The 12,208-nt window shown below is 38.4% G+C and overlaps 1 protein-coding gene across 39 annotated transcripts in view; it reads right to left on the bottom strand.

Moving 5' to 3' along the window:
- The window catches only part of PBRM1 (polybromo 1), a 108,718-nt gene that overhangs the window by 55,330 nt on the left and 41,180 nt on the right, over positions 1–12,208 (bottom strand). For 21 of the 39 annotated variants that reach the window (XM_070776530.1, XM_070776533.1, XM_070776519.1 and 18 more), the window contains 4 exons: positions 10,290–10,503; positions 7,360–7,501; positions 6,122–6,219; positions 3,999–4,043 (listed from right to left, as the gene is read on the bottom strand). In XM_070776530.1, the coding sequence (XP_070632631.1) occupies positions 3,999–4,043; positions 6,122–6,219; positions 7,360–7,501; positions 10,290–10,503 (499 nt within the window). The remainder of the gene's footprint in view (positions 1–3,998; positions 4,044–6,121; positions 6,220–7,359; positions 7,502–10,289; positions 10,504–12,208) is intronic. The other 18 variants (XM_070776527.1, XM_070776541.1, XM_070776551.1 and 15 more) reach the window with 1 other exon arrangement.

The raw sequence follows: 12,208 nt of genomic DNA, 5'->3' as shown, positions 1-12,208 counted from the left end.
TTATTGAGGAAACTGGCTCAGAGAAGTTAAATGACTTGCCCAAGGTGAGATGTCCAATGAATTATTAGAATTATTGGAATGAATGAATGATTAGAAGAGATGATCTTCCAATATGATTTCTGGCCCACTGTTTATATGACCTCAGGACACAGATATCTAAGACTGGCCAGACCTGAACTTGCAAACCATCAGTCTCTGAGGTAGGTAATAAAAATAAATAACCCATGACTTACTTTCTATTCAACACTTATTAAAAGGGCACAGTGTCGCATTTGGAGGTAAATATTTCCTATCCAGTCCCTATCTTACACATGGAAGGGAGTTCATTACTGAAGCAAACTATGTGGCCAAATGGCTCTCCTATTCCAGTCCTCTGGCCACTCAATCTACTTCTGGGTCATAAAGAAGACAAAGGCCAGATATTTTCTCCATGAGGTTCAATATGCTTTTAAAAAAAAAAAAAAGAAAGAAAACTCAAATAAAGGATAACAGATGAGAAAATAAATAAATCCTCTATGTAAAGATTTTAAAAGTCTCAAAAACGCCCATCTTCCTAACATCACAGAGCACAAGGCAACCTGAAAGTGATCCAGTTAGGAGACACAAAGGCCATTGCCTAGAGCTGGGAGCATCCTTGTCATCCGTGTCTTCACTCGGGACTGCTCATTTCCACTGGTGGCTCTGGAATCATTCCTGTCATATCCCCACTCAGTATTTTGGTGTCTATGTCAAGTAAGTGATTGTTTGATGACAGCGATCTAGGTGAAGTTTCATCTAATGCTAACTATTTCTCCAAACAGGCATCCCCAGATGATGATGAGAGGGGACCAACTCTGTCAGTTCAGGACTTCAGCAAGTGAATAATGGAAGGGGAAGGCAGGACAAAGCTCCAGCATCGCAGAGCTCCGCACAAGTGGGCAGAGACTGGATGTCCTTAGCCTTCAAGAAGCCTCTAAAGAAAAAACCTCAGAACTTGGATTTGATATCACAGAATTTGATAACTGCTCTAATAGTTGACATTTACTGTTTTAGGACTTTTAACACTAATGGTATGCCTTACTAATAAGCATACAACTCCAGTTGTATGATTCACTTTAAGAGAGTGATGTGTAACTGGTTTCCAGCCTCAAAGGCAAGCAAAATTTTTGTTCTTAGGGTCACACAATCTTCTCTGAACTAATCCAGCTTTGTTATTTTGTTTACATTTTTCCAGATCCTTATATTGCCTTTGAAACCAAGAACCACTGGCCTATTACTTTCAATCTAACTGCCAGAAAAAACTCAGAGCTAAACTTCATATTCTTCCTAACTGTATTAGCTTGAGTGGCTGGTATATTTGCTTTATCCTTTTCCAATATGATGCTGAATCTTATTATGTTCACACTTCTGAAAGTAACTTCAAACACTTTTGAAATGACATAAACTCTACATTACAAAAAGACAGCGACCGTATCACCCTATCTGATGCTTCCTGTTTACTGTTCTCAAATGCCACGGCCCCTTGATTTTTAATTCATCTCAGAACCCCTCTATTCGTCCTACTTCTTTCCTCCCTCAGACTATTAGCTGTAAACAGTTCACTCTTCCCTATTTTGGGAAAGGTGCATAATTAAATCCCAGACCTGGTAACTAGCACACTCATTCTTTTTTAATCTGGACCTCTGAACATACTTAGGTTAAAAAAACCTTAAGAGAGTTCCAAACCAGGGTTGTCATTATGCACTTAAGGGTGTCATACTGAAGAGGATGTCCATTCAGATCACAAATGCTATTATATTAAACATACAATTTTAGAAGTTTATGGTCTTGTTAGCACTATGGTCTTGTGCTAACAAAGTCATTATATTACAGCAATTTTCCAATAAATGAACGTTAAGTGTCTTGAGAAGTGGGTACTTTTTCTAACTTGCAAAAAGATCATGAGTTAGTAGAGGCTTCACTCTAAATCCCTGATTTTCCAAGACCACCACCTTACCATCCTTTTGACCCCCAAACTCAGCCTAAAACATTGGAATCAATGTCACTTTTTGCTTCTCTTAGTTTATCACCAAGTCCTAGTGGACCTTCACAGCCCTTCGAGATCTGATCTTCCCTTTTTCATGCCATGGTGTTAGTCCTAACCTTCATAGTTTGTGGCTGACCACTTTCTTAAATCTTATCATCATTTTTACTATGAAGCTATTATTTAGTACATGTTTGTATTTAATATACACACAAGATTCTATTTACAGTTACAGATAACTCTTCTACCACATGCCAGGGACTGTGCTAAGCACTTATCATTTAATCCTCAAACTCTAAGAACCAAGTACAATTATTACCCCAATTTTGGAGATGTAGACACAGAGGCTTGGAGACTTAAGTGAATACCTAAGGCTGTAATCAGAACTGAGACTTGAATCAGCGATAGTCACCAGGCTGCTTTTATCATACAAGTAAATGACAAAAAGCCAGCCCTTACCAAGGGCCTCTAATCATAGTCAACCCAGCTCACAGGCTTCAAGGTCTCCTGGCCTCTACCTCCCTGGCCCTAGATTTCTAATAGTGCCTGCTGTGAAGTTAAGTAAACCCAAAGGTTCCTTCTTTTACAAGGCTTTAATATTTCATCTTCAAGGAGCAAAATCTTTTTATTCATCTTAATGACTTTCCCAGTCTAATAACATCTGACTAAAAACAAAATGAAATCTATCATGTCTTGATGTCAACAGGAAATACCTCCAGAAAATAATCAGAGCTACATTCAGTGAGTATTCAGGCCCAGTTCTGTGGTTTCAGGCATATTAAGCAATCAGGTCCTCACAGAAATCCTATGTAGGTTTTTGTCATCAACTCTTTTTTCAGATGAGGAAACTGTGATGAGGTTCAAATCACAGAGCTAATAAGAACTGGGATTTGAAACCAGGCAGTCAGGGTCCAGAGTATGGGGTTACAACAGTACTCCACACTTCTGTTTCTTCTTCTACTCAGAACCAAGTGCCACATACTATGAGTCATGTAAAAGAAATACCAATCCATGGTCTTTTTCTTAAATTTACCAATTAAGAAAACTTTTCTTAAGGAAAACAGTAGGAAGAAGATACTAATACAGTAATTGTATAGAGTGGACTACGTATGGTAGCAAATGTAGATAACTTCAAACATCTAACTTTCAAAGAAAAGCATAATAGGGAAATCACATTTCCGAAAGCTACTTGGGCAATCACACACTTCCATACAACTATACAACTGTGAGCATCACACGGTTTTGTTTAAACCTGCCTCATTTCCCGGTCAGTAAATTCCTGGAAGGTAGAGAGGATGACTCAACTTTTCCTTTATGACCTGTAAGAGGACAGTATGGTGTTCTGCAAGCAACTGACACTCCATGAATGCCAGATGGCAGAGGCAAAAATAAAGGCACCATAAGATGATTACTAGGACTACATATGGCAACCGAAGGGCTGTTTTTAAAATCATAAGTAACATGCAAAAGAATGGATGGCTTTAAAGAAATAAAACACAAACAAGACCAGAGACTAAAGAAATGTATTCATGCTCAAGAAGCACTAACCCAATGCACTGGCACCATCACAGACTGGTATCACTTGGATTATCAACACTGATTCTGATCCCTCCACCATCCCCAGTCTATAAGAGACATTCCTGAAAAGAAATCCGTACCCGCCAGCCCCTGGACACAACCAATGCCACCAAAGTCTCAGCCTCTCTACCTCTGCTGCAGAAGCACAGCCTCAATGACTGGTGCAGGCGCTTGCTGCCCCGGGCAAAGCTGGCGACAAAGTAAGGGTCCTGACTATATCTAGGCTAATTCTCAGTTAATTTTACTAACTATACTCCTAAACTATACTGTTTTCTTTATTCATAAGATAAACTGGCATCCAAATAAAAACCATTATTTCACATGCTTAAGACTGCACTTTTCACCTAATCAGTGCTGACCATGCCACAGAAGTTACACTTTAAAAAAACATGTTTATGCATAAAAAAGGACTGCACACCTGGAGAGCCTCCTGAGACCCAACATCTCACTGTCAAGAGTGCTCCTGGGAAAGCAGAAACAAACATTACATGTGAAGAGAAACAAAACAAGCAACATTGGAGGTCATGTATAAACCAAATATGGTTGAGAAAAAAGAGGATCATTTAATCCAAAGGATAAAAGGTTTTAAGAATACCTGGAACATTTCAACATGGAAGACAGAAGGTGGACTTTAGGGTAGAGGCGTTGGGGAGAAGGTATTCCCAGAATGAAGAGAACATACCCGCAGTAATTTTTTTCATAATCTTTGATACGAAAAAAATAAGGCAAAGACAGAACCGTATTCAATACTTCAGAGTCAAGTCAAGTAGTATTTGGAAAACTTGGCCCTGCCTTCTCTGGATATGCTTAACTTATCCTACTAGGCTGTCATGTTTACCTGAGTTCTGGAGGAGTCCCTTTCTTATTACCAAAGCCTCTCAACATAGCTACCTTCTAAAAGGCTGTTAGGTATTTCCTTTGTCACAGTCCAAAGTAAAGGACTTGCTTCTCTCAGCCTCCTCGTGTATGCTCATGCCTATATTTCAAACCCAAATGTGTTCTTTTACTGCTTTAGCTATGATTTATATTTGCTCTTCTCTTACTTGTATTTTTCACTTCATTAAACAAAATACTTCCTAGAAAACCTGTGCATGAAAAGCCTTTTTCTCTAAAGTGGGATCTTATTATTTTAAGAACATAATGCTTAGCTTTTTTTTTTATGGGAAGTTTTAATTAGAGTAATAACTTTCATTTCATCTACTTGGGTTGTCCCACAAAGTACAAGCCATAGAGATTTTTTAAAGATCTGGCCTGGGCTAATGCTTCCCTGGAACTGTTTTCTTAACACTCAACTAGTTTAAGATCTCTCTTGTCATTCAGTGTTGGCACTAATTGTACCATCACTTTTGCCTCCATTACCTTCTTTTGCCTGAGAAGTTTTTATCTTTGATTGGTGACTGATCTGGAAAACACAGGTGATGCTGTAGTAGTAATATAATTACACTCAAAGATGTTCTTGATTTGATGTCTCTGATCTGGTCTCACATTTTTCCTCCATTGTCCCTGGTATAACAAGGAATTAAGAACTTGGAAGGATGAAATTCATAGTAATGGAGTAGACTCCATTACTCCAGTAATGGAGGAGACTCACACCTCAGGGCACACCAATCAATTTAGTTACCTTGGCATAGCATAGCAAAGTTATTTTCATTGCTAAAAAACACTTCCCAAATGCTATTTACAGGGAAAGACAAGATAGCTTCCCTTTTCTAAACCATTTTTAAAAAATTCTCTGGTGTCAGTGGATCTACAATATATGAACAGAACTGCATTAATAGTTACTAATGACTTCATTCAATTTTCAATCTGTCAGGCCCTGCTATTAGTGATGAACTTATTCTTTGTTTAAGGTTTCCTCCCTGCTATCACAAAGATGGTGAGACAGTTAAGGCTCAGGAAGAATACGGTGTTCCACAAAGATCAAGTCAGAGAAACTCCATGTGGGAGGCGCAGACTAAAGAGATGGTCTTGCAAGATTTCTTTATAGGACTCCAGCTTCAGAATCTCACAGTAAGGTCCCCTTCCATAAAACCCATGAGAAAAAGGAAGGGTTAGGGAAGTTCAGAGAAAGATTAGAAAGAAAAGAAAAACAAATATCTAGCTTAACCTGTTATGAACTACAAGAAGTTGTAACTTGGTGCTTTATATGACATCCTTAAAATAGCAAATAAAGATCAGATTAACAAGAGAAAACAAAGGGGTAAGAATAATGACTGATTTTTCTTTTTAAATCGCCACATAGAAATTACCTAGATTTAAAGGGCTTCTTACAATGCCACATTAAAACAAAATAACCTGGACAGCAAAAAGAATAACAGGTTTCACCAGGCCATATAAGTAATTATTTTTAAATATGTTATCTAAAAACAAGATGTTACCAAGGAAACACTAATCATGCAATTAACAAATGAATTTTTAAATGTTATAAAGTATTTAAATTTTATAATTCATACTTGAAAGCTTACAGAAACAATTTTCTGCACTTAAATCTGAAACAAAACAAACTGAGACAATGTCTCCAGTTATATGAAGAATATATACCTTTTTCTTTTGGCACTACCAGTATCAGAGGTGGCTGAAGAAATCATGCTGTCTCCATCCTCAATGTCGTCTCTCCTAGCAAGCTCTTTCTTCTTTGCCTAAAACAGAAGAGACCCCAGGAGTCGAGCTCATTCTGCTGACCACTTCTAGAATATATGAATATTAAAGAGCTAGCCACATCAGATTCAAGCAGAAAGATACAACCACACGTAGAATACTCAAAATCAAAAAGAAGTCATTAAACATTTTCAATAACCCAATTTAACAAAAGTTTGCATGACAGAAAAATAGGTTAAAAAAAAATGGATCCAGAGAGTTGAGGAATCAACTCTAGCTAAACTGAATTTAAGACTCCGAAGGACACCAACTCGTTCAAAGCACTGAGACAAGCTATCGGGGCATCCTGCTCTGGTGGCCGTATTTCAGTAAAGCCAAGTCAAAGCTAGCCTTTAGCACCCTTGCCTTAAGCAACAGTGTGACTAAGAAGAAGGCTTAAAGTGAGAGGTGAAATAAGATCTACTTTTCAATACATGCATTTTTAAAGACCTTCTGCCAGAGACAGCTAAAGTCCAATGACAGCAGACTTAGGGAATATACACAGAGTTCTGAAAACAAAATATTTAAATCCTCAACATGGATCACAGAGCTGACCATACAAAAATGGAGATTCTACAGGTGATATAAAAGTGCTTTTGTTGTTCCTTGCTCTGAGATTCTCTTTCCAGGAAGATTCTACCAAAACTGACAGGTAGACACAATTTGTATTTCATATCTATGCCCTTTTTTCTCAAAACACTGAGATGACCCATGGCCTCAGATGCCCTCCAAGGTGTGCTCTTAGAAATAATTCAGTCAACTCATGGACACTGTACAATGATGAATTAGCCTAAAGATGACCCTTCTCCTAGAACCAACACTACCTCAACAGAGACAGAGTCTAGAACCAAATAAATAAAATCTGAACGCAGAATATCATCTGTGATTAGGGGGAATCATCCTCATAACCCTAAAATTACTCCCCAGGGACAAATCCCTGCTTCTTCCACTCACAAAGCTAACCCAGTCTAAACTATTATTTCTACTCTGCATAGTCCTGAAAGCTCTTAAAAAAATATTCAAAAAAAAAAAAATCAGTATGTGTGGCTAAAATGAATGATATGACACTGCTGGAGGAAAATCACATATCTTAACACACTCAATTATACATACAAAAACTTAGCAAAACCAGGAAATTATACCTGCATGACTTGCTGCAGTTTCAGAACTCGCTTGTAGATGGCCGAGTTGGGAACATTATAGCGTTTGGCATTTTCAAACATTAAATTCAGATCACACTCCAAATGATCTAAAGTTTCATATTCTTGGTTTTTTAGCTTTGTTCTGTGAAAGACAAACACAAGGCTAGAACCTTCCATTTTGAATATGCAGAAACACCTTTCCTGAAAGTTCAGTGCAAAAATCTTGACAAATATTACAAGGTAGTTTACCAGTGATACTGACTAGAGGCCTGGAAGTAACAATTTCCAAATAAAGTGAAGGAGCAAAAGCACCACTATATTTAGACAACATGATAATTTAACTGAAAACCCAAAAGAATCAAACACGACAAGCAGCAATAAGAGAACCTAGTAAGGTGGTCAACTACAAAGCAAACATGTTAGCAAAACTCCTAAGGTAAAATCCTGGTATTGGCTACATGAAAACCCTGTTGTTGTTCAGTCGCTAAGTTGTGTCTGACTCTTTGCAACCCCATGGACTTGAGAACCCCAGCAGGCTTCTCTGTCCATGGGATTTCCCAGGCAAGAATACTAGAGCTGATTGCCACTTCCTCCTCCAGGGGAATCTTGCCAACTCAGGGATAGAACCTGCTGTCTGCTGCATTCATAGGTGGATTTTTTAGCACTGAGCCACCAGGGAAGCAATGGCACCCCACTCCAGTACTCTTGCCTGGAGAATCCCATGGACGGAGGAGCCTGGTGGGCTGCAGTCCATGGGGTCGCTAAGAGCTGGACACGACTGAGCAACTTCACTTTCACTTTCATGCAATGGAGAAGGAAATGGCAACCCACTCCCGTATTCTTGCCTGGAGAATCCCAGGGACAGAGGAGCCTGTTGGGCTGCCGTCTGTGGGGTCGCACAAAGTCAGACATGACTGACGCGACTTAGCAGCAGCACCAGGGAAGCCCTTACATGCAAACCCTAGGAAGAGATAAAAATCAGGGAGGTTTCAAGCTACTGTAATGAAGAATCATGGTGATCTACACATTTCAGAAAATAAGAGGTCATTCCTCTTGATGAGAGTTAAAGAAAAGAGAAAGTACTGGCAACCACACGAAGGAACATGTAGAATAAGAAACATTAAACTCCAGGGGAGTTGCATAAGGGAAATGAAGAGCAGTCCCTTTTTTGTGGGGGGGCGGGGGACGGGGGGCGCGGTTCTGTGCTGTGCTGCTTGCGAGATCTTAGTTCCCCAACTATGAATTGAACCTGGCCTCACAGTGAAAGTGCCCAGTCCTAACCACTGGACCACTAGGGAATTCCCTGAAGAGCAGTCTTAAGATGGTAAATGAGAGGCAGATTAATGTTAAGAGTCCTTTTGCTACTCTTCCTCCAACACAAACAATTGTAATTAATCCAATGGCTTAATACTGAGGTTTTCACGTACTTTAAGTCTTAAGAATTCTAACAGCTGTCTCAGGCATTTAGGCTATTACCAACACTAAGGCTATCGCAAGTCCCTGTACACCTGGTACAAAGTGAAGCATCACAGTCTGCCCTAACGCTATATAGATTTAGACAGGACAGACTTTTAAAGCTTGACTGAAGCACTTATCTGCTATCCATCAAAGTCACAAAAACAATATTAGGTAAAGAACCACATTATGTGTACAGCTTCACAGAATTAATGTAGACTCCACACTTTGCTCTTAGAATGACACATCATTCACTACACATGTAAAGTTTTACTTAAAATTTACTAAAATCATATATAGATTCCATGTAGTGCTTACAGAGATAAGAATGTTATAATAGAACATTTGATCCTCTGGGATGAAGCAAAAACAACAACAACAACAACAACAACTAAGCACATACTCAGCTCTCACTACCTGTGGCTAGCAACAAGAGTTTAAATTACAGCCTTGGGCTTATTTATGCTAACTTCAAGGATAACGTGCTGGATATTCTCAATACCCACAAAGAACAATAGAGAACCTAAACTAGTATTAACAGATGACAATCTACAACAAATCTGCAGATATTTATCAGTCTGATATTAATCAAGGATGGGAGTGGGAAGGAAAGGGTAGAACAGGAAATAAAGCATGGGGATGACAAGCCCCAGCACAACGAAGATGGTCTATGCAGCCATGTTGTCGAGCTCCTCCCCACCCTTCCTTTTTTTTTTGGCTTTTGATGATATTCCTCAACTATATTCCTTCTGCTAACACATCTTCCTCGGATTGTGCTGTGCAATACAGTGGTCACACATGTCTGTTTAAAGCAAAATAAAGTAAAACTTGAAATCTAGTTTCATTATGCCACATTTCAAGTTTTCGACAGTCACATGTCGAGTGGCTACCAGAGACAGTACAGATAAAGTAACATTTCATCATCACAGAAAGTGCTACTGCTCAGCACTGCTCAAGATTTCCCTGCTGCTCTGATGAAGAGCACAGTGAAAGGTGGTCCAGCTCCTATGGGGCACGACTGGCTCAGCATGCATCCTTGGAAAGGAAGTAGATTAGATGTCCTAAGAGCTGACCCTTCAAAAGGGAAACCAAGATACAAAATTTTAAATGCAGGTAAATTGTTGTGATAAAAATATCAATAAAAGGAATAGAAAGAGAAATTTTTGCAGTTATAAGAAAATGAACAGTTAAATTCTGAGCTACATAATTTTTTTTTATAATCCATAATCTGACACACAAATGACTAGCTGGGATACTTCTGTTTATTTGTCTCTTGACACTACTGTAATACAAAGAATGTACTTTGTAGTTAATCAAATTTATTTCTCATGTTTACATTGGTGTGATACTTAAGCATACTCTAGACATATGAAAAACATTTTTATACCCTTATCCATTTTAGAAATGAAGGATATATGCACAGGCTCAATCACAAGAAAATAAATGTATACTGAGTAATATAAATGATGTATTACCTGATCTGTTGCAGTGATATGGGTGTTTTAATTTGCTGATAATAATCAGGATATTTTTTCTTTGAAGGCAAATGGAAAAAAGGTTCAGCTATTAGCTGGCCTTGGTTATTCCGACAGCTCCGAACTGTGTCATAAAGCTGATAAAAAGGATTTGAAACATCCATAAATGAAGTAATGCTCTCTGCTTCAGATTCTCCTTCTTCATATCGCGCAGCTACAAAGATATAAAAGATATTTATAAAGGGAATAAAAAAAAAACATTTTTAAAGCTTTAAACAACCTTCCAGATTATGCTGTCTATGTTTGAGAATACTTATTTTAAAAGAATAGTCTCTAGCCTTCATTAAAGATGCTGTTAGTAATGCTTAGTAGATAGACTTCACTTTCACTTTTCACTTTCATGCATTGGAGAAAGAAATGGCAACCCACTCCAGTGTTCTTGCCTGGAGAATCCCAGGGACAGGGGAGCCTGGTGGGCTGCCATCTATGGGGTCACACAGAGTGGGATGCGACTGAAGCGACTTAGCAGCAGCAGCAGTAAAAGTGTATGCTTACTTAAGAGAAATGTTACATAGAAACAGAATGTTACATAGTAAAAGTCATACCGTCTTGGTTGTTGTAATTTAGTTGCTCAGTCCTGTAGGACTCTTGTGACTCTTGTGATCCCACAGACCACAGCCTGCCAGGCTCCTCTGTTCACAGGAATTTTCCAGGCAAGAATACTTTAGTGGGGTGCCATTTCCTTCTCCAGGGGATCTTCCTGGCCCAGGAAGATCAGGAGACATTGAACCCCTGTCTCCTCCAAGTCTCCTGTAAGTCTCCTCTATAGAAGGCAGATTCTTTATCCAAGGGAAGCCCTGTCTGTCTGTCTTTAAAAGGTTACAAAATAGTTTCTCTGCCATCTTTGGAGATCCTTGCTTATGTGTGCTTGGACAAGAAAAGGAGCAAACAGTTATTCTCGGATCTCAGAACTAAAGCGACAGCATATAGCTTAGGATAAAGGTAGCTGGGGGCTGGCATTGACAAATTTGATTTAAAGTGAGGCAAAGTCAAAGAGATTTACCTGTAGTAGACCTTAGGAAAGATGTTTTCCTTTATTGAGAAAACTTTTAGGTAGAAGCTAATCATAGAAACACCAAAACAAAACATGCAATCACTTTAACAGAAATACAAAATATACTGTTCATTTCTCTGAACTCTTAAACAGTGTATAAGCACCTGATTTACATTATTTCTTGATGGATCAGTATAACCAAAATCACTATGTCTCCCAGGCAAGTATGAGAATCACTTATTCAGTACTTAGTTACATATTAAGAGCTTGATAAGCACCATTCTCAGGTAATCCTAACATCACCATACAGAACAGGTATGGTCACTTCTTTTCCAAAGGAGAAAACTAGACATGAGAGGTTGATGACCTGCCCAAGGTCAGCTGGCCTGTAAAGTAGTCAAGAAGGGTTTTAGATTTAAGAGTCAAGGAGCTAGAAGCAAAGACAGAAATTGGAAACTATGCAGTCTTTCCTGACTCCACTACCTCTCATCTTTTCATAAAGCTCTTGCACATGTTTTATTGAATTTAAATTTAGGAATATATTTTGCTGTTACTGTAAACTATATCTTTTTAAAAAATTACATTTTCTTTTTATGGTTGATTCTGGAAATGAAGTTAACTTTTGTATAATAATTTACATTAGCATTTTATTATTCTTATTCTAGTAATTTATCTGTAGTCTTTTAAATAAAAAACTCAAAAAGTATTCTTATTGATTGCAATCCTTACAAACCCTTCTCTTCTGATCCTTACAGCATCACTGTTATCACTGTTTGCTGGCTAGTACTTTGAACAAGAAGTAAGAACATTTTAAACTTTGTTTCTTATGGTAAGGAGAATACTACAAATGATTCTCCACTGAAAG

The sequence above is a fragment of the Bos indicus genome, chromosome 22 (genome assembly GCF_029378745.1).
Source record: "Bos indicus isolate NIAB-ARS_2022 breed Sahiwal x Tharparkar chromosome 22, NIAB-ARS_B.indTharparkar_mat_pri_1.0, whole genome shotgun sequence".
In the NCBI taxonomy this organism is placed as follows: domain Eukaryota; kingdom Metazoa; phylum Chordata; class Mammalia; order Artiodactyla; family Bovidae; genus Bos; species Bos indicus.
Note: the sequence above shows the minus strand (reverse complement) of the source record. Positions and strands in the feature narration are given on the sequence as shown.